This window comes from Phycodurus eques, chromosome 20 (assembly GCF_024500275.1).
Source record: "Phycodurus eques isolate BA_2022a chromosome 20, UOR_Pequ_1.1, whole genome shotgun sequence".
NCBI classification, from domain to species: Eukaryota; Metazoa; Chordata; class Actinopteri; order Syngnathiformes; family Syngnathidae; genus Phycodurus; species Phycodurus eques.
The window spans coordinates 5,700,334-5,723,088 of record NC_084544.1 but is presented as its reverse complement, the minus strand read 5'-3'; the positions used below and the strand labels follow the sequence as shown (position 1 = coordinate 5,723,088).

The 22,755-nt window shown below is 41.6% G+C and overlaps 2 protein-coding genes across 4 annotated transcripts in view; one reads left to right on the top strand and one right to left on the bottom strand.

Moving 5' to 3' along the window:
* The first annotated feature begins 1,882 nt into the window (after positions 1–1,882).
* On the top strand, positions 1,883–7,698 carry LOC133395976 (tissue alpha-L-fucosidase-like). 2 transcript variants are annotated; one of them, XM_061665338.1, is made up of 9 exons: positions 1,883–2,366; positions 3,221–3,355; positions 3,478–3,615; positions 3,695–3,800; positions 3,878–4,078; positions 4,155–4,345; positions 4,809–4,908; positions 5,047–5,198; positions 6,461–7,698. In XM_061665338.1, the coding sequence occupies exons 1-8, from the start codon at positions 1,999–2,001 to the stop codon at positions 5,179–5,181; spliced, it is 1,374 nt and encodes a 457-aa protein (XP_061521322.1). In that variant the 5' UTR covers positions 1,883–1,998; the 3' UTR covers positions 5,182–5,198; positions 6,461–7,698. The 2 variants fall into 2 exon arrangements, with proteins under 2 accessions (XP_061521322.1, XP_061521321.1); XM_061665337.1 differs by lacking the exon at positions 6,461–7,698 and having other exon boundaries at positions 5,047–5,359.
* A 1,120-nt stretch (positions 7,699–8,818) lies between these two features.
* dlgap3 (discs, large (Drosophila) homolog-associated protein 3) overlaps positions 8,819–22,755 on the bottom strand; it is an 85,349-nt gene continuing 71,412 nt past the window's right edge. For both annotated transcript variants that reach the window (XM_061665276.1, XM_061665277.1), the window contains 10 exons: positions 18,594–18,808; positions 17,293–17,395; positions 17,002–17,218; positions 15,874–16,391; positions 13,687–13,781; positions 12,801–13,020; positions 12,293–12,587; positions 12,112–12,203; positions 11,540–11,686; positions 8,819–11,115 (listed from right to left, as the gene is read on the bottom strand). In XM_061665276.1, coding sequence (XP_061521260.1) covers positions 10,810–11,115; positions 11,540–11,686; positions 12,112–12,203; positions 12,293–12,587; positions 12,801–13,020; positions 13,687–13,781; positions 15,874–16,391; positions 17,002–17,218; positions 17,293–17,395; positions 18,594–18,808 — 2,208 coding nt within the window. In that variant the 3' untranslated portion in view covers positions 8,819–10,809. The remainder of the gene's footprint in view (positions 11,116–11,539; positions 11,687–12,111; positions 12,204–12,292; positions 12,588–12,800; positions 13,021–13,686; positions 13,782–15,873; positions 16,392–17,001; positions 17,219–17,292; positions 17,396–18,593; positions 18,809–22,755) is intronic.

Sequence of the window (22,755 nt, the reverse complement as noted above, 5' to 3'; positions counted from 1 at the left end):
ACCATCAACAAAGGTGCAAAAAGGGGGACAACGGGAGCTTGCGGTGCCTCCCAATCCCGAGTTTGGAGCCAGACGGTGACACATGGGCAAGTCGCGGGACTTGACCGAGTTCGAGCGGGGCCTTATCGTCGGCGTCCGGAGCGCCGGCCGCAGCATCTCGGAAACGGTCAGCCAGCTAGGCTTCTCCAAGACGGCCGTGTCCCGAGTTTACAGGGACTGGTGCGCCAAAAAGAAGACCCGCAGCGAGCGCGGTGGCGGCAGGAGACGCTTTGTCGACGAGCTGGGGGAGAAGCAGATGGAGCGAGTGGTGGAGGCCAACAACCAGGCGTCCATCACTGAGATCCAGAGGTTGTACAACTGCACCGCGGAGAAGCCGATTTCCATCAAAACTACCCAGCGGGTCTTGAAGCGGTTGGGCTACACTTGGAAGACTTCTCGGCGGGACTTGGCCACCCGGACCGGGAAAAGGGCTCCGGTCGAGAGCTCGTCGTCTCAGAAGAAGGATACATCGGTTAGTGACTCGGCGCACAGTCGCAACACTGGACCGGAAACGACGAGTAGTAAAAGCTTGGCTTGTTTGCAACAAGATGGCGCCCCCGTGAGTTCCGTTGAGACGCTCCCAGGGCTTGGAGCGACCCTCCCGGGATCAACGTGTTCATTTGGACCGTAACCGTCAAGACCCTCGACACCATAGCGCTTTACTTGCTATAAACACGCTCAGTTTCTCTTATGTTTAATTTCCATTTATTTTATTTTATTTTGTAAACAATTTTCCAACACTACTGGACATTTTTCATTTGAACCTCACTATGCTTTTGACAGAGGAAAATAAAACACTATAAAGTGCATGGAACATAAAGTGTGATTTTATTAAATATTTTGTTTAGGCTCTACCAGTTGTTGGGAAAGAATCTTTGAAGACTCAAATGAGTATGAAGAGACGATAACAGAGATTAATAAGGATTTTGTGTGGGAAGGGGAAGTGGAATACAATTCCTTAGTTCAATATTTGTCAGTGTACTGCCGTGGTGGGAAGTAATGAAGTACAAATACTTTGTTTACTGTACTTCAGTAGCTTTTCCAGGTATTCGGGGATGTACTTTTCAGGAGTTTATTCGCTGATAAAATTTTTAAAAAACTTTTTTGCTACATTTGAAAACGTGTGTGCATTCTCCCCCTTCCTTTTTAAAAACTGGCTTGCCACATCTTTCAACCTCTGCACGTCGCAATGCAAATAGAGGTAAAGTCAACTGCGATTGAGATCGTGATCGATTGAGATTTTGGGGGATTTACAAGGCAGAATAAAACAGGCACAGCTTGGAAAAAAAGTGAACCACGGAGCATTTACAATGATTGTGCTACATATTCGGAGAAGCACAATACAGTATTTCCCATTTATGGCCTTATTGGAGAGAATGGTCTAACGTTGGTGACTGAAAGAGTGATTTGTGGCGAATCCGTTGTTTTGTGTCAGCCTCACAAAACGGAATTTATGGAGTTAAAAAAGATATCTGTCTCATCTGAATCAACAAACACAGAAGGTGCATTTTTCAGTTATCATTTACTAATTTATATATTGGAATATTTCCAATTTGCCACGTTATCAAAAACTGGTATTGTTTATAATAGACAGTAAAAACAAATCATCTTTGTCCATAAGTACTGTACATTTTAGAGTTTACTTTTTCAGTTTGACTTACACTATTAATCAAAAGTTTAGACACAATTTCTCAGCTAACTGACGTATTTTAAGTAAGAAAATGAAATCATTGTTTCTATTTTTTTCTAACCATTGTTTGCCTTAAATCCTCCGACTCGGTAGGGGTCGCTAATCAACACTGAATTGGGTTGTAACGTCGTGCCACCAAAACGGCGGAGTCACGTGACTAGTCATATGACTCCAATCACCTGATTCAAAGTTTCTACTACAGTCAACGGGAATATGTAACGCCATAACGAATACTACAGTTAAATTGGTTGGGATGTTGTAAGCTTAACATGGCTCACAGGGCACCCAGTGCCGCCATGCTCGTCGTAACTTTTGTCCTTTTATTCGTCCCCTTCGCGTCCGGAGCTCGCTACACAGCCGACTGGACGAGTCTGGACGGACGACCGCTGCCCTCCTGGTACGACGAGGCGAAGGTGGGCATCTTCATCCACTGGGGAGTGTTTTCCGTACCCGGCTTTGGCAGCGAGTGGTTCTGGTGGCACTGGCAAGGTCAGAAACCTCCGGACCCCAAATGTGTGGCGTACATGAGCAAAAACTACCCGCCCGGGTTCAGCTACCCGGAGTTTGGCTCCCACTTTCACGCTCACTTCTTCGAGCCCGAGGAGTGGGCGGATATATTCAACGCTTCTGGAGCAAAGTGAGTACTTGAACACTGGGGTATATTTAAAAGAGCAATTTCACATAACTACTATATTCACCATTAAATGCTATGGGATCTTTTTCCAACCTAAATACAATATTCATGAGTTATATACCACGCACAACAAGTTTGGGGTAATAGGCTTTAGGGTGGAATTTCAGGATGACCTTAAAATGCTCTATAACCTTCACGGGTAAACTTAACTTGGCATTCTCTAAACCTTTGTATGCACATGTTCAATTGTTCAGAGTTTCAGTACTTTAGCACAACTTACTTGCTGAATGGCAAAATTTGCAACTGGTGTTTGACCCATGCATGGACAAATACATTTCCTTTCTTTCCCCAAATATAATTGGTATTTAATCAGTCATCTTCATCGTGCTGTTGATATGTTGACATCATGAGACTAAGACAACTTTTAACAATTGATCACCAGAGATCATCAGCAGCTTGCAACAGAGATGCAGAGAGACTGGAAGTCACAAAAAGACATACAAGTGGATGTCCTTGGAATTTTGTATTTTTTTTTCTTAGGACGATCTCAATAGGCGTGCACTTAACAACATAATAATTCATTGCAAGTTGTTTTGCAGACCCCCAAGTTATGGCTCATTGAGCAACAATGTTCAGTTACTTATTTTGTTTGAATATCAAGCATAACTTTGGCAAGAGGAATCGTAAACAACAAACGGGAAAGTATTGTCCTTCATGAATAACGTGTGTTCCAGTGCATTTAAGGACTATATTTTTTTTACAGGAAAGTAAATATTAATCCAGTTCAATCATTTAGCCACATAAGCCACTGTTGCTTCACTGTTATCACATTGTTTTGTTCTTTATGTACACTCTAGATATGTCGTCTTGACAGCCAAACACCATGAAGGTTTCACCAACTGGGAATCTCCCAACTCTTGGAACTGGAATTCCGTCGATATTGGTCCTCATAGAGACCTTGTCGGAGACCTGGGGGAGGCAGTGCGAAATCGGTGTGTTTTCTACTTGCTCGGCTATGAAATATGTTATTGTGTAGCGACACGATTCCAGGCTGTAAAGTTTGGTTGTTGTGTTGCAACTTGTGTTCAGTGAGGGATTGTATTTCCATGTTTAGGTCGCTGCACTTTGGACTCTACAACTCCCTTTACGAGTGGTTCCACCCTCTTTACCTGACGGACAAGCAGAATGGATTCAAAACACAGGACTTTGTGCTTCACAAGCTATTACCAGAGCTGTATAACATGGTTGTAAGGTCACGTGTTGATGAATGAACACACTGGCGCACCTATATGTCATGTACACTTTAGTGATTTTGAATATCCCTCTTGCAGGTACAGACCTGAGGTGATCTGGTCTGATGGAGACTGGGAGGCGCCGGACACATACTGGAACTCCACCCAGTTCCTTGCCTGGCTCTACAACGATAGTCCTGTTAAAGTATGTGTCATTATAAAACAATGACTGCTGTTTTTTTTTTTTTTTTTTGTGTGTAACTAATATATTCTATTTCTTAGGATACAGTGGTGACCAATGACAGGTGGGGAGCTGGCTGTGCATGTAAACATGGAGGTTATTACAACTGTGAAGACAAGTACACTCCAGGCCAGCTGCCCACACATAAGTGGGAGAAATGCACGTCTGTGGACATGCTGTCTTGGGGTTATCGCAGGAACATGAAGATGAGTGATCTGATGGACCTGCCCACCATCATAGAGGTGATTTAATTCAGGGCAAACAAACAATCAGTCCTCTTAAAATGTACTCTGACTTCTTCACCTGCTTCCTGTTCAGGATCTGGTTCAGACTGTGGCGCTGGGAGGTAACTACCTCCTAAATGTGGGCCCCACCCCTGACGGAATGATCCCACCTGTGTTTGAGGAGCGGCTGCGGGGAGTCGGTGCTTGGCTGGAAGTCAACGGGGAGGCCATCTATGCTTCCAAACCTTGGAGGGTTCAGATGGAAAACACCTCTGTGCCAGTATGGTATGTAGCAAGGAGAGCAGAATCACAATTTTGCCTCAAATAGTGGCCGCTGCTCTAATTAACGCTGTGGCTCAATTAAACACTGTGGGGATCATCCATTTGATTAAAAAAAAGTCACACATCAAATAACCAACTCCTTTACTTAATGACTAATAGAATCTGTGGTAAATTAATACAGTGGTTGTATTTGAAATATTTCATTCATTCTGATGCATTATTTATTATATTCTCACTTGATTAAAATTACTGTATGAGTATGTTTAATCAGAGCTTTTTCTCACAATAATCTTATGGTTTATTGGCATAATGGGCCTTTGAACACAGGGTGTCTGCTATACATATTTCTTTTCAGTTTGGAGTGACGCTCACGTCACTTTAAAAATTGTGAAATTTAGATGTGATGCTTTTTGTGCATCAAGTTCTTGCTAGAATGCAGTTACTGAAGTAGAATATTGTATTTTAGGTATACATCCAAAGCGGACAGCATTTATGCCATCTTGACAACTAAACCCTGCAAGCCTACTGTGCAACTTTTGGAACCCAAAACATCAGCAACCACCAAGGTAAACATTGAGTTAACAATTTTATTTTTAAGTCTTACAACATGTTCTGTCTATTCTGCTGTAATGTTAGAAGAAGTTTTTTTGTTGTTGTTGTTGTTGTTTTTTTTTATAAATCACACATCATTTACTCTTATGCAGGTGAAGTTGTTGGGGAACCCAACGCCTTTATCTTGGTCTCCACTCAAGCCCAATGCCGGCCTTACTATTCTTTTACCTGAACTCCCCTACACTGCAGGACAAGCGTGGACCATCAAGCTGGATGGCGTAGAGTGAACGGTCAATATCACAAGGTACAAAGTTTAAAATGTAGAAAGCCAAACATAATTTATTTGTACGTATTATGTTTGGACTCTATCTGACATTATAAATGAAATAATTGCGGACTCCTTTTCATTGTTTGCTTTGTTATGGTGACAGAGATATCATAAAGTTCATTGTATGAAGATTGCAATGTTCTTTTTCATTCGCACTCACATTCACACTTACGGACAATTTAGAGTCTTCAAATAATTCAATTACCATGCATTTTTTTGGAATGTGGGACGAAACCGGAGTGCCCGGAGAAAAGCCACGCAGGCACGGGGAGAACATACAAACTTCAGGCATGTTCAAACAAATCTTCTTCAAATAACCCCATCCCATGCATAATCTGTACTGTATCCTGTTCAGGGTCACTGAGAGCTGCACCGGTTGCAATTATTATTTTTTCTTTTGTCAGGTTTTTCAAAATAGTTTTTATGCAAAATCTTGCTAAATTTTGTAATATCTGACTCCAGTATCACTTTCTTGCAGCTCTTTTCCGTATCTGGTGTAAAGTGGCAAAAATATCCCAATTAGAGTGGACTTATTGGGACAGTCCCTAATTGGACAATTTGACTGGGAATGTCACCTTAAAGTCCTTTTTCCTCAATGTAAACTCCGAAAGGGAACAATAGACTTAACAAGAAGATTCTCTTCAATATACTTATTTTGCATTATTTTCATAAACATAATTGACACTGGAATAAAAAATGTGTTAGTGATACAGATGACAATAAAGACAAAGGAAACACAACAGCGTCATTTAACTGGCTAAAATAGCTTTATAGTAATCATATTAATAGTAATAATATTAGCCTTTAGAAAATTTTTTGACAACGTAGACCGTGTTACATTCTGTGTTGAGGGGTAAACCACGTCACAGTGTGCCATCTCTCTGGGCTCCTTGGACACATCCAGAGCCGTAAAACTTTTACAATAAATAATACAAATTGGTATGTATACAATTAGACCGACAACACAACAAACTGAACCATGATCCCAACCAATACATCTTCAAGTCACTGTGGTGTTTCTCATGCATGCATCTTCTCCACCCATCTTCTCTGGAGTTATCAGACATATCTTAATGGTATTGCTACTGTATATGCTCCAGTCATTTCTTTTCAAATGACAACAACAACAAAAAAAGAATGTTTCTATGTACAATATGCTGTCTTGGCACTGTATTCAACAGAAGAAGAGGAGCTGAAAGACAGAAAAGCTCAATGTGTAAGACCCGTCTGTTGTTTAGGGCAAGATGACCGAGGAGCTGACGGAATGAGAGCAGAGGACATTTGAGCTTTTGCTACATTATACAGTGGACTACACTCGGAACTCCTAGATTTTCACATATTCCTCCTCCTCTGGATGGAAGTTCAAAAGGGAACAAAAAGTATGCAATGTTTGAATCTGCCCTTTTTTTTTTTTTCAATTTCAAACTCCTCATGGGGGGTGTCCATCATCGATCCCAGAGAGAAATGTCATCCCAGAGTTCATGTCCCTTTTGTTGTCCATTCTAGCAGCGCTTTTTAAGACATGGCCTAACACATTAAGCTACTTATTGTACACAAGACTCATCCTTTGATATATATATATATATATAGTAAGTTTATAAGAATGACAGCGGTGGTAATAATTAACCTCCTGTTGAATGGCAATAACCATACTACCAACTAATAATCATATTGCAGTAACAATATATATGATATTGAGTAAAGCAATGTTCGCTGGGGACATGTATTTACATTTTTGTAAACAAAAGAGTGGCAGGGTGTTTTTGTGTGTGTTGGTGATCCACTTTGTTATAACATTGCAGTGTTGATACACATCAGTCAAATACAGTACACCTTAGTGCTAAAGGCACATTGGAGTTTCAGTTACACGTCTCTTGGCTGCTCTGAGGACTCTTAACATTTCCAAATGGGACGTGTAAACATGATTGTGTTACACGTACAATTATGTTTACGTTGTCCCATTTTGTATAATACATACAGTTATGAGAAACATTTAAACAAAACTATACTTTTTGGCAGCAGTTACGAGCAATGATGTTCTCATGAAATTGCTTCGCTTCTTCATCGTCATTATTCTTAAATCAACATTTGCGAGGGCCTTTCACTACCCAAAAGAACAAAAATTGGCCACAATCTTTTGAAGCCTGTTGTGTATAGCAAAATGTAACTTGGTAGGCATATCTATCATGACTCGAACGATCCCAATAAACTAATAAATAAATAAGTAAGTAAAAAAAATGCCCCAAAAGACATAAGATGGTCATTTGGGTTTGAGCTGACCATTTTAGGGTCAATTTGACCTTTTCCAGTGATCCTTCAAAGACGAAGTAGCTCGTCATTATTATTAATTGTTGCTGTTAAAATACAATATAAGATAAAAGATACAATAAAACAAATTTAGTATAAAAATATATAAACATCTTGAGACATACATAATTGAATTGTAAAAATAATGGGGAAAAAACAAATTCAGCCCTCTTGGAAACATGAATAAAATGTAAAAAAAAAAAAAAAAAAAACCTTTACAGATGATTACCATCAGAGCAGCCTCTTAGAAATGTCCACCTAAAACTCAAATCTGCAGCTACAAGAACCCCTAGTTCACGAAATACAGCATGCACTGTATGAAGTATTCCTGGAATCATAATTTAAAAAGCACTACAGTATATTGTCATAGCCCCTCCCCCCAGGTTATGTTGTGTTGTTGTATCTAGAATCCCCTGAGGACAGAGGCCTGGGTCGCAAAAGGCTGAGGTACTCAGGGGTTGTTCATCTGGCTCTAAAAGTGGGGTTTTTGCACTTTTAGAAATAGGTGACAGGTGTTTCGTGGCAAACAGTCAGTCTGGTGAGTGCTCAGAAGTCGTGATATTCATAGCAAGGGTCCTTGCGCTGTGTGTAGAGTAGAATAGGAAACGTAAAAAAATTGCAACGCTATCGGTGGTTCACTCAACGGCTTGAGAATTGAAGGAGAAGTTGCTACTGCGGATAAATACTTGTTGAATCCTCATGATGAAAAGACCAGTCGTGAGTCCTTCACAGTGGAGTAAAAGTATAAAAAGCAGGTCTTTGTGCTTTGTTTGATGAGCCTCAACCACCACTGAGATGTTGTCACCTTTCACACCGATGTAAATTTTCCTTCAGCGCTTGTTTGTCTATTGCCGCTAATATTGTCTCTTAAGGATCTCTGTACAAAGATTTTAAAGCTATGAAATTAGCTTTCGGGTCGCCAGGCTAATCTCTCTCAAAGCATGCAGTGCCAACAGAAAGTGTTCCAGAAATATTCGGAGTGTAATTACAATGAAGCATTTTTCTTTGAACATAATCTCTGAAAAATTGCTATTTTTGTTATGTACATGTCTCAAATACATGCACACTGTAAACTTGAACAGTAACCTCCACACATAGCTGGTGAGGCACATGTCGTTGGTTGTAATGTGGAAATACAGGGACGGAGAGTGTGAGAGATATGTAATTTGAATATGTAAAAGCGCCGGAGGATTTCACTTGGCGACGAACAATTCTTTTTTTTTTTTTTTTTTTTTTTTTTTTTTTTTTTTTTTTTTTTTTTTTAAATATTTAACCCTGTGAACCTGACCCAGCACTCACATAATAATCATTTCATGTGTGCTGTGTCTGGATATGCCACACAGCAGTAGTATCACACAAGTGTATAGAATCATAATAACAATACAGTGGTATTTCACATTTGATATAGGCATTTTTTTTTTTGTACACTGTACTCTATAGTCTCTATTTATCTACAAATGTAGATTATACTATAAAATATACATCTCCTGTTAAAATATTTGCCAGGTTCCATTCAGATATTAAGAGAAACAAAAATCATGCTAAAGGATGAATTTCATTGGTCTTCATCACTACGTGTCATCAGCACATGGCGGCCACATTCACACAAGCAGTATACAAAACGTCCATAGAAAATATTGAAATTAAAAATGTCTTCCTACTTATTTCTTAATTTTTTTTGTGAATCAACACAATTATTTAAATCATGCTACACTGCTGCACTTTTCACAAATACTTGTGGTTACCATACTGACCCAGTGGCTACCTTTTTCAACATTTCACCAATCTTTGGAAGCAATTTCCCAGGCAGGCACTCTTGTTGCTAAATAAGAGACGTCATTCCTGCTTTTAAAAGTTAATCGATTTACTGTTTTTATTGATTGATTTTTTAAATATATATATTTTTTTATTACAGGAAGAGAAAACACTCAAGAACACGTCAAGGGCATTAAGTGGCAGAAAACAAATTGTCATGGCTTTTTCTTGATGGCATCTTATTAAATCCAGACAACAGGATCCTGTTTTGACCACTTGATGGTGCTATAGTGATTATACACAGTGATTATGGAGCGCGCCCCCCTTTCAGTGGAGTCCTGAAGAGCCACTTCAGGCAAACGTAGTTATTTATTTAATTAATTTTTATGACACACTCTTGCTGTTAAGGCTCTAAAATGCTCCATTGGGCAAGCGTGAGTATGCACACTATGGACCAAATAGGAACCCGTTCATTCAAAAAAACCTGAACGTTCAAATAAGTATAAGGGCCACACATGGGGGTGGGGGTTGTAGAATTATAGAACACGCTGCCCTTTAAGAGTAGATTTGTAATATTGTGCATCTCAGTTTAATGAGAGTAAAATGGTAATATACAAGAATATAGTCACATTATTGGAAAAACCTAACACATTACAGCTTTTTTTTCTAAAAAATATGCCCATCATTCTTGTAACATTACTTTATTCTAATGATGTTTTCCTCAAAGAATTTGACTCGTCATATCATATCATGACTTCATTCTCGCAAAATAGTATTACACATTTTACATAATGGTATTATTCCCCCCCCAGTGTGGTCCTAATGCTGTTTTTGAATGAATATGATCGACACTAAAGTAAAAAAAAATTAAAAAGTTGTTCGTTTGTGATCCGGTGCTAAGAAGATGCAGTTTGCTAGTTAACTATAACGACAGCAAACCATCAGCCTTTCTGGGCGTGCCTCATTATCCATACTGGCAGTGTCAGTGAAGATTATGGATACATTTTGCTGGGAATTGTAAACCCAATGAAATGTAATGTGTTTTCCCATCAAGGGTGGCAACAGGATTTGAACTATGGGCTGTCTTGTCATCGCCTGTCATAGAGGTTTTGTGCCTGTTAAGCCCTTTATTTCCAGTGATGCACAAGTGGCGGGTGAACACGACCGGGCAAGCTACGAACTAGTGCGAGAGCTTCAGCAAATCACCATTATAAAAAAGTGAAGTGTTTCTTGTTTGTTGTCAGCTAAATAATAATAAATAAATAAGGAATAAATAAAAACTCAGAGACTTTCAAAAAAAGGCGATAATTCATATCTACTAGCTACTCTCTTTTTTCCAGGCCTCTGTATCATTAATATGTGCAATTTTCAAGACACACAAATGGCTGTTACTGCTTGAGAACTGAATTGAGAGTAATGAGAAGTGTATTAATCGAAATGCGCTAGTGTAGGGGAAAGCAGAGAAGGTGGTACCTGACCTACAGTTTATCTAGAGCTGCAAAGGACTAGGTTGCTGGTCAGAGTTTCAGAGTCGAGTCTGGGCTTCGGGAATATAGATTTCGATGCTGTCTGCGCTCTCCGTGGCCGAATTCTGCCTGAAGGAGGCAGTACGCTTGGTCTGCAGCAGCCTCCTCCTCGCTTCTGTCCTCTGACGTTCAACGAGGTCTAGGGACTTCTCCCTGATTGGTAGGGTGTGTGCCCCCACACGAGGCACCACCAAGCCCCCTGGCCCGCCTCCGCCACCTCCATCCCCGACGCTATCCGTCCGGAGGCTGCCACTCACCCCGCCCGCTGGCTTCTTTGGTAAGGGTGGAGGAATCTTCTTATCCTCCTATAGCCCGACAACGATTACATGCACATTGAAGATGACAATGGGCGTGGATACATAGTTTTGTATGGTTGTGTAAGGGGGATTTAAGTGGAGAATTGGGGTAGTGCATGCGTTGGCAGTGGGTAAATGAACAATGGGGTAAGAACACGAATGGTCAATGACATAAAAAGTGAAAGAAAAAGAGGAAAGGAGAAACAACAGTTACTTCTTTCATTATGAGGAGTAATTTAGTGATGAGCATCCTAACCATTCTCGGGAATGCAAAAAAAGTAGAAGATTAAGCATGGAACTCAGTTCAGTTCTTATTGCCATTTTGCATTCTCGCAGCATGCGATGGTTTTGGGGACATCTGCAATACTCGTCTGCACATGGCCATCTTAGCTCCGGGAGAGTGCTGAAGGCAAACCCTGGTTGTTTGGCTCACCTTCTTTTCAGAGGGGAGCTTCCAGCCAGAGTCTTTGAGCCTCTGGAGATCCTGAAACTTGACCCGGATGTCTTCTATGTTGAGCTGGAGTAGGTCCCACAAGCCTGCTAGGTCCTGAGCAGTGGGCTGGGGGTAACAAGATGGGTCCTGGGGTGGGTGCGGAAACGAGGTAAGGCCCATGTTGCATGTTTAAATATACCACAAGGTGTAAATAAAAAGTAATTTGGGACAAATGTTTGTCAAACATTTTTCCATTACATAATATTTTACTGTTGAAACCAATTTCATGCATGTCACAAATCCCCAACAGGCATCAAGTATTAATTCTGGGCATGTGCAACAATTGGGCACAAAAAAAAAAACTTTGACTGATGCGATTAATGGCATCACACAAGAGCTCAGTGTGCTACACAATAACTCAGTTTAACAAGCATCAAATGATCAAGACTACCCTCAACAAGGGCTCGAAAGAGAAGAATAATGCGTGCATTATGAAAATAAGAATACAGATTGTGTTCAACCTCTGTTGTAATGTTGCTGTCATGACTTCTCATGCAATCACAAAAACTTACCACACTTTGTTGGCAGAGGCGGAAGAACTGCTGAACCTTCTGAGACATGAGCATCTGGGCACTGCCAACTGCGCTGCGAATCAGCTCTAGAACTGGAGAGGATGGAAAAAAAAAACAGCAGAGTTTGAAGACAGTAATTGTTTATTGCAATGATCTCAAAGGTCGCCCTCCGCAAACTCACTCTCCTCTGGGAGTTCATTCTCCTCCGCCTCTCTCTCCATGTTCTGGCACCAGCCCTCCATCCGTTCCACTTCGGTCTGCAGGAGGCGCAGGAAGAATTCTCCGTCCCTCATGCAGGGGGAGGCTCGACCCGAATCGGGCAGGCTGCGGGGACCCTCCAAGGAGGGTGTCCCGGCCCACACTCGCTCGGATGTGAGGGGGAGTGGTGAGTGGGAACGTGGAGGAAGGTGCTGATGTTGATGGGAGCGTGGGTCTCCTGGACAAGCCTCGGTGGCGTAGCCACTCTGGATAAAGTCCTGGAAGGATGAAACCAATAAAGGGGCAATAAATCAATTGAATTCAATTCAATAGCAACCAATCACAAGCATATCTATGTACAGTCTTTGGAAAAGGTACAGTATATAGGTTTTGTGACTTTTTTGTTTAGTGGTGTGCCATGAGATGTTTCTAATGAGAAAGGTCGGGAAGCACTAGCACCGTATAGTGCATGTAGTTGACTGCATAAATACCTCTCTGTAGGCCCACTGTCCTTGTGTATGCACAGTGCGGTGGCATTCCGTGTACTGGCCAGCTGACTCCGGTTCCGATGAGTGCCGTTGGAAGGAGCAACCAAACTGGAGACTCTTGTCCTGCGTCGGCACGACAACGCTGAGCCCCGGGAAGCCCTCGGGGTCCAGGTCGGCTTGCACGCTCGCTGTCACGCTATTGGAGCGCTTGAAACGGGCCCGTCTGTGACACAGGGAAGTCACAGCAGGCCCGGAGCCATCCGTTACACTGTGCCATTGCACGCAAAAGCGTTTTTCTTATCCCACTCCGGATAATTTAAGCAGTGAGCATCATGCTGCCACTCCTGTCAATCTTACTCCTCACTAGTGATAAAATCCTGTTAAATCATCTGGCATATGACAAGTGAGTGCATATCAGTGGACATAGTCATGAGCATTTACACGTTCCTCCCCTCGTCCATGCTGCGTGACAGTTTGAGGTGTGACACAATTATACGCGAGGACACCAAGGCACGTGCACCGCTCGATCTCTAGCGTGGGGCGCTGTTTATGTGTGAATCTGACCAAGGGCTTAGAGGCCACAGCACATGTGAAACCACAACAGTAGGAGTGCACGCTAGTGATTAGAAAAAGCAGAAGGTGTTACAGACTTCAAGCTGTGACGTCTGATGAAATGTTAAATAGACTCTTTTGGCGAAATCAACCAAAGGTGTTTGCGCTGTTGGGGGCCCCGACAGAAATAAAGGCTTTTGTAAATTATGCATTAAAATGATGAAGCTACATATTTTCGGCCCAAATATAAATGAGTAAGTTGTAAGTTTGCACTTCTGTTAAATGTCACATACCTAGCATAAGCAAATCAGTAAGCTGGTGAATAATTTGACATTACCTTTTGTCATCTTCCACCTGTACTCCTATTGAATGGACCTCTGTCAGAGCTTTGCCCTCTGCGTCTGAATCTGACAGAGTCTCTGAGCTGTCCACCTGAAATGAAGGAGAGAGAGAGCACAAACCAATTCACTTTCAACTCCTCCTTCCTTTATGGAAAATGTTACAGATTATCTCCTTTTATATTACGGTTATGTTTACATTGCAGTTTCTTTCCAATCAGTAGCTAACCTATATATACAGTACTTTTGATTGTATGGTCAGATCGCCGAGTAAACCACAGATATACTGTATTTAGCAACACTGGCAAAAACGTTCTGTATATTTAACGTCTGTGTACAGTAGATTTTCAGTCATCCAGGTCATGGTAATCAGCAAAGGTTGAATGGATATATACAACTCTGGATATTTTACATTTAAAATAGGTGTTTTTCAACAAATAACAGTATGGGGGGTGGGACGTGGGGGATTAGGAAATTGTGAATTCATAAATACTGAATCAAGAACATTCAGGGGTTCACTGTTATAGGATCAACTGTACTTGACTTTCCCTGTATCTACTGTGTTCTGTGCCGTGGACAAAAATTACACTTGAAATAATACGACTACGATATGGCATCCTTGGCAACTGGCTGGCATTATTGGTTGGTACAATGCAAATTTGATTTAATTTTTAGTTAAAAAGCTTCTACCGGAAATGGGTTTGCGGCAAATATGAATGATAACCTGAATTGTTAATTGGGTTTTGTGGCATTCGTGGTGACATTTATCCTGACCACATGAGATGCCTGTTTGTAATGTCGCGTATATTGACATGGTGTGATATTGACAGCAGTTGCAGGTAGATTAATTAAAAGGCACTACACCATAGAAGGCCCAGGTGTGATGGGATATCCCGAGTTATGCTAATGAGAAATGTGGCATACAAAAAGGTCTGAAATGAGTCAGCCCAAAAAAAAATGTACGTGTGGTATGCATCATAAGTAAACTCCGATCTGGGGAATGACAAACACAGCTGCCGGGCCAGACGCTGAGCTAATCACTCATCTCATTTCTCTCTTGGCAAAAAAAAGCAACAGAATCTTTCCCTAAATGTGGTCTGAGGTCAGTGCATTTGGAAAGTACTGTTATGTATGTCATGTTTCCAGTCATTAAATGCAGCTAGTAAGATAATCCACTGATAAATGACACTTTAAAAAAAAAAAAGTCTTCTTTCAAGCAAGATGGATGGACCACTTATTTCCATACTTATCATAATTCCTCAAGTAGTGCCCTCCAACCCCCGCCCACATAATGGCGTACGCCAATTAAACTGGGGATGTGTTGTCAACTTAAATAAAAAATGGACACCTACTTTTTTCACCTCATGAAAAATATCAGGTGGTGCTACAGTTAGGATATCATTACCTTTACCATGACTGATAACACGTCGCCGTTCGGTATTCATTTTACTATAGCATACGCCACCTGCACAGCAGTCATGGCAAAACAACGAAAACAACAGAGTGTTCCCTGCTATATTGCAGATTTTGAAGTGATCATTTTTATGTGTATAGTATACAGCAAGTCCGAATTTAGTGTTGCACGCCTTCAGTGTCGTACCACGTTGTGCCTCAACATGCCGGGCAGCGTAATTGAAAGCAAGAATATGCAGAGAAGCTCCCATACTGTGCTCCAGGAATATTCGTTCCCACAAAGCAGAGACAAAATATATGCCTGAGAGTATTGCTATATGCATATGCGTATGTGTTGCTGCTTTGTGTGCGCTAAATTAGCAGTTGTCCAAAGGTTTACAGTATAATAACTGTGACATCCATGCTAATTTTCATTAGCCCACCTATGACGTTTACATCATATGTTAATATTGAACGAGGATGACTTTCGTTTGACAGAATTACAGTTTCCTTGAACGTTTTGGTATTTAAATATACAATGTTGAATTAATTGGAGAACTGCAAGCGAGAGTGAGGACAGGCGCTAAGGAATCAGAAAAAGTGTGTTTTAGCGTGTTTTAATAGGTTTACATGTCATTTAAGCGTTTGGTAGGGGTAAAACAATATAAAAAATAAAAAAAATTGTTATATGGTCTCCCAGATTGTCACCTATTGCAGGTTTGGAACATACTGTATCCCTTGCAATAAACGGTGTTCACTGCGATACACTAACAGGTAGAGCAGTTATTGCTCACCTGCACAGCGATGGACGGTCTCCACTTCCTCCCACTGCATCCGTCATCCTGCCCTCCAGCTTTACTCAAAACAATGCTGTTCTGCGGCAGGGAGACTGACTTCCCAAGGCTTCCCCCAACCCGATTGTCCCTCTCCCGGGCTGGCCTCGGTGGCCCCTCCAGCAAACTATCAGCTGAGCTGCTGTGTTTGGCCCGCACGCCGACTCCCGGACCACCTCCGTAGGGCACCATCTCCCGCGAGCCCCTGATCCCTCCATCCAGGCTTTCTGCCGAGTTACTGTACTGCCGCGAACGCCCCGGGCCTGTGGCGGTGTAGTAGCCGACTCTGGAAGAGCGTCCCGAAGGTCCGTCGGAGCAACCCAGGTCCACCGAGTTACTGTGAAGTTTGGGGCGCCCGTGGCTGCTCTGGTAGTAGGCGTCCTGGGTGGACTCTGTGCTGCTCTGTGCTCGCACTGACAGCGACGATTTGGACATGCGAGGTGGGAGTGGGGGAGGAGCACCTTTGCGATAAGGAAAGACTGAAGTGTCAGAAGAGTGGGAGAAAGGAAGACAGAGGCATAGTTGGGATGTTAAGAGAAAAAGGGGGTATCTCAAAAGGGAGCAGGGATGGATACTTACAAAAGGGACAGACTAGTATAGAGGGGAGGCAAACAAAGTAGTATTGATGATATGAATAGAGTTTAAGGGAGAGAAAATAACAAAAACATTGAGAAATGCCCCATAGAAAGCCCTGGATTCTGAATAACTAAGCTTTCTTTGGCGTGATTTTCAATAGTATGCAGGACTTGACTCTTCCCTTAAGCTAGCTGAAGTCTACCTCTTTAGAAGATGAAGCAATTTCCTTGGAGATATTAAAATGAGGCCCTCTCTCCCCTCTTTCAGTTTTCTCTTACACCTTAAGAGCTTTGTTGAGCAGATGCACTCATATATTGTGAGCATGCGTGGTTGGAAGTGAAGATAGGATCGTGTTTATCAGGTGAGGGAGATGAATCGTGACACTACTCAGAGGCTTTAATTCATCCTGTCAGATTTGCTCGTTTTAGCCTAGGATATTTGGGCTTTGTAATCAAAAGTGCATTAACAAATGCACAGAGAAGTAAATTCCTGATGCACTGGAATGAAACTCACCAGCTCCTGCCTTGATGCTTCCCTGGGGGCCAGACATAGAGAATACAGAGAGACAGTCGTCGTCCTGGGAACAGCCGGCCTGGATGGCACGGACGTAGCTATGGCTACGCGTGCGGAACACCCCCGGGAGATCCAGAGCCTCGACCGCTTGGGACTCCACCTCCCCAAACATGGTCTCACACACGGCCTCAAACTGTCGGTCCAGGGTGTCTCCCAACTAAAGCAGAGATCCGATTATGTCAACGCTTCAATAGACCGTGTCACCCAAATCACTAACACAGTGACTGTTACCTGAGAGCTGGTCAGCGAACGAGTGTAACTCCGTGAGCGGGTCTGGGACTTGGGTGTTGTCCGGCTGTTAGGATAGGAGTCAGTACACTGCTTGCACGAATACCTGAAGTTAAACACAACCAATTAGTGAGTCATTCCAGAATTGGAGGATATTTTCTGTCCCTTACATGTGAAATGATACAAAAATAAAATAATCCATTGACAAAAGAGAGAACTATGCACTTGTTGTATAAATTATAGTTGTTCTGAGTCAAAAGGTAAATGTAGCTGTAGTAAAAGTGATTCCTAGCTCTTGAGCATCCCCAAAATAGCATCCGTCCCCCCCCTCTTGATGACCAACGTATCTAATCTAACAGATAAAATAAGTTATATATCAGCTTTTTAGGGGCGAATAATTTTGTTTCCATGGCTTCCTTGTAATTATTAAAATATTCTGTTTTATGAGAGACATTTTAAAATAATAATAATTTTGCTCTGTCGTTGTCTCACAACATACACATAACCATACTACTGAAACTTTTTTAACCGTCTCGACGAATAGGAAAAGAGTAAGCTACCTGACTCTGCAGAAATGACACAATTAAGCTAATTGCTAAGTCCTCTATTCATATGTTGTCATTGTTTTAAGATGTAATGAAGTGTCACTCAATCTGTGACTTATTAGGAAAAAAGGGTTTTCTTTTTTAATTATATAGCTAAGTTTGTTTGTGGCTCGTTAGCATAGCGGCTAACACAGCTAGCGTGTACTCTTGAGCAAAAACTCATAACATTTGCATTGATTTTCATCCTTGTTACTGTAATTAAATAATAAAATGAAATTAATATTCAAATGAAATTAAAGTAATTATAAAGGATTTACTCAACAATATTTTCAAAAAATATGTTTTTCAGGTGCCTCACTATCTGTAATAGGGTTTTTGCCAAACACAGCATATAACATACGATATCTCAAAGTGTACCGTTGATTGTTATGCTGGACAAATGAAATTTTATGACCGTTTATTACCTGTTTTTCTTGAAAACATAACAACAAAAATGTTGGTGCCCAAATTGTCTTCCTATTCTGGAATGATCCTACGCTAATACTGATTTTGAAACGGCCTCTTCTGAGTTTATGTAATGTAATATTTGTTTTTGTTATTGACTCTTCCTTACTGAATCATCTCGTCATCACTGAGTCGAAATACGACAAGGGCGCGTTAAATCCCACAGGAAAATGCCAGAACTGAGTTCAGCAGCAACAGAAAAACTAAACCATACAGTCAGTATTATGCTAAACAGTACGTATGCTGCGTTTTGACCTTTGATCCATGCTGATTGAACGTCTGAAGGCATCCCTCTGAGCGATCAGGCTGGACTTGGGTGAAGCTTTGGGGCTGCTGTCCGAATCGGCGCTGTCATCATCACCCATGGCCTTGATGTAACTGCCGCTGCGCATGCGACGGCAGGGAATCTCACCTCCGCTATCTGTGGCACCGCCGCCCCCGTATCCGCCCCCCCAGTCTTCCGACGGAACCTGAGACACAATCACATTTATGTGAATATCAACAATGAAGCTAGCAAGGCTCTGACAATGCGACAGTCGTGCGTAAGAGTACAAGCTTGTTGACGTGTCAAGACAGGGTAAACAGTCTATTTATGGGTTAATTCACAGGTCTGATGCAGAGTAAGAGTGTATTTATGGGTTGATTCATTATTGACAATATTGCTTCTCTGTTGTGAGAACGTTTCCCCTGTCAAACAGGAACACGCAGAGTGGACATGCGGTTCAAACAAACACATTGTCACAAGTATGACCGCACAAGTACATGCATGCGCCAGCAGGATTTCCTGAGAGTTTAATAGGAAATGTAGGAAAAGTTAATCACCATTACTTGTTCGAAACACAACAGAGTTTTGAGTACCACGGCATTAGCTGTTATTTCTGCTACCTTGTTTCCAGCTCAAAAATGTCACTCTTTATATATTAGTTTTGACGTGTGTAGCAGTTCACTACTGTATAAGTGATGCTTAGCTAAAGAGGAAAATTGTAATGACGAAATTAGCCATTGTTATTGTTGGGTTTTACTATCATTACTTGAGTCACTGACAGTGTTTGACTCGCTTGACCTCCGTGCAGGCAGCGTGGATTCAGTTGACTGTGTGAATGGTTGTCTGTCTCTATATGTGGATGATTGATGGATATCATTACTTTTGTACAATTTCAAATACACAAGCCCAGCAATAACTATGCTGGAATGCTTCTTAAAACATGATCTGGCTCGTATTTATTTTAGTATTATAAGTTTTCAAATTTGGTTAAAATTTGATTCCCGCAATGGATAAATTGTATTCATGTTATTGCTTAAGGATTAATGCATTCACATTCAGGACAAATTGAAGGTAACACAGCTTGTATTCTGGTTCTGACTGTCCATTTTATTAACCCATAATTTCAAAGCGGTGGACGACTGGTTAGAGCGTCTGCCTCACAGTTCTGAGGACCGGGGTTCAATCCCTGGCCCCACCTGTGTGGAGTTTGCATGTTCTACCCGTGCCTGCGTGGGTTTTCTCCGGGCACTGCGGTTTCCTCCCACATCCCAAAAACATGCATGGTAGGTTAATTGACAACTCTAAATTGCCCGTAGGTGTGACTGTGAGTGCGAATGGTTGTTTGTTTGTTTGTATGTGCCCTGCGATTGGCTGGCAACCAGTTCAGGGTGTACCCCGCCTCCTGCCCGATGACAGCTGGGATAGGCTCCAGCACGCCCGCGACCCTAGCGAGGAGAAGCGGCTCAGAAAATGGATGGATGGATGGATAATTTCAAAGCAGTTCATACAGTTTAACAAAGACAAGTGACCTTGGAAACATGCCCACTTCTATATATTTGTGGTATATACCTGTTCTGTCCTACTAAATTACCGTGAAAACAGGCTGCACATGCACACGAGAGAGTTGATGCTACAAAGAGAGACGGCGGCACAGCGACTTACAGAAAGAGAGAAACTCTGACAGCTGGAGAAACACTTGACGTGCGAGAAAGGATGGGGGGGGGGGGGGGTGCGGGGGGGTTGAGCATCAGTCGCAAGCTGACAGCAACAAAGAGAGGCAGGTAGCCAAGCAGAGCGGACAACGGACACAAATGTAGAGAGACAGACAGGAGGGGTGGCACATGCCCGGGCGGACGCACGAGGTGATGAAAGAAGAGAAAGTGAGTGCTGTAGAGAAGAAAGGATTAAAAAAAAAAACAGGTGGAGAAGACAGATGGGCAAAGCAATAAGAATCGGATGAGATGAGAAAACAAACGCACACGATCAAGAACGAGGACTATAACAAGGCAAAGACAATGGATAATAAGAAATGAAATAAATCATTACATTAACGTATGCACAACATACACTCAGGGCCACAATATTAGATACAGCTGCGCTGCATACCGATACACAACACACATAGTCTGGCCCAAAGGCATCCACCTGAGTGCCTATTTTTAAGGTCATCACTTAAAATGTTTGGGGCATAATTTGTCAACCCCCTCCGGTCGTTCACTATCGCTTCTATTCTCTCATCACGCTCTGTCCTTCTTATTTCGCTGTACACCCATGGCAACCAGCACTTTATCTCTTCCCTCAGCGTTGATTCCTGTCTCTGCACCCATATGTTGCCCTCCATCATTGTTCCTGACACTTGATATCTGTTTTGTGTCACTCTTTCTCTATAATGTCATTTTTTGTCATTCCAAGATAAAATGAGAGGGGATTAGACAAATGTTAAGGCCAGGAGTGGTGGGTCATTTTGGGATGGTCATTTGACTGAATTTTTTCAGTTAACTTTTGGAAAATTAACAATATGAATATATTGATTAATACCAAATCATTTTAATGGGATGAGAGAATCTCACTGAATGTTTTGCTTTTTCGATAAGATGTAAATTAAGCCAATGGAACCTGTTTTTGAGGAGAATAAATCAAGTGGATGTGGGAAATAGTTGTCGCCTACAGAGACCATTGCATGACTGACAAGAGGTGAAGTTTGTGAAGGCATTTTCATTTTTGAGTAATTTAGCAAAACATAACAAGCCAAAAGCCTGGTAGTCAAAATCAGCTCTAAAGTGAGCTATCTCTTCCCCCGTCAAAAGAGCATTTTCTTTTTTGCTTTCTCCTGAATTAGCCAACTCCCCCAGTTATCGTGTTAACTATGTCTGAATTTCCACGAATCAACTTGTTAAAATGTAAATTAGAGAAGAAGACTAAAAGGACCATTCAAGCCATTTACCATTTATTTAGTTTTCTCAATCACTCTGCCTTGTTCAAATGACAATTAGGGTTTGTTTACAAGTGGTGGCGTCGGAGGAAGCTCAGTATTTTGCCAACCGGAAGTACGTCTCATGTCATGGGTGAGACTGAATCCACAGCGCTGTCCACAAAATGGACAGAATTCATTCTGAGGTTGACAATGTTTTTGACATCTTAGGGTTGGTGATACAGAATGGAAAGTACTTGAATTCCACTTTCATGAACATAGTTAAGATGAACTCTGTCAAACTGGGGTTAAGATTAACAAATAGTACAAAGAAATTGGTGCAGATAGAGCATGTGGTTGATAAAACATGCCGTTCTGTGTGGAATTTGCATATTCTCCCCATGCTTGTGTTGGTTTTCTCTGAGTACTCTGGCCTCCAATCACATTCCAAAAATATGCATGCTAATTTCAGTGAAGACTCCAAACTACCCATAGCTGTGAATGTGAGTGTAAATGTTTGTCTAAACTTGAAGGGCATAACTGGTAGAAAATGGACGGATGGGTGAGAATTGTTGCAAAAAAGTGTTTTTTCCATCTTACTATCAAACATGTAACTTATATAAAACTCTATTGTTGTGATTAACAAGGCTGCAAATTGGAGCTGAATGCTTTGCATCGTGTAGACTAGCAACTCCTGCAGGCAGATGCTTGAGGCCATGCATCAAGGTGTCAGACTTCACAGGCTTGTCGAAACGTTAACTCTCGCTTTGTATCAGCAGCCTTCAGCTGTGGCTAAAAGGATGAAAGTTGGCAAAAAAAAAAAAAACAGGGAATACTGTGGCTACCTGCTGTTCTGCAGGAACACAGCTGGAGATTTGTGAGAACGTGTGTGTCTGTCTGTGTGTGCGTGTGCGTGCGTACGTGTGTGTCTGCCTACATGTCAATAAAAAAAATAATTGTACATGCAAGTCTCTTAAAGACCTCATACAGTATGACCACATTGAGCATTTTAATAATATCATGAATTGCACAGGCACGCTATTATAAGGCAGAAACAAATGTGAATATTTATGATTACAAAGCGATTTAAATGATCAAAATGTTGACAAAAGTGAGCCACAGTCATTTCTTCATTTAATAATCTTAAAAGTGTAGATACTAAAACTCACTGCTCCTTACCTATAATAAGGCCTTGCTGCACAACGATTTTCTGCCAGTTATCCCGTTCAGGATCATGGTTT

Coding starts and splice junctions, on each gene's coding strand:
- LOC133395976 (XM_061665338.1), top strand. CDS start 1,999: ATGGCTCACAGGGCACCCAGTGCCGCCATGCTCGTCGTAACTTTTGTC. Junction 3,356..3,477: donor GGGGAGGCAGTGCGAAATCG/GTGTGTTTTCTA, acceptor TTCCATGTTTAG/GTCGCTGCACTTTGGACTCT. Junction 4,909..5,046: donor AAACATCAGCAACCACCAAG/GTAAACATTGAG, acceptor ACTCTTATGCAG/GTGAAGTTGTTGGGGAACCC.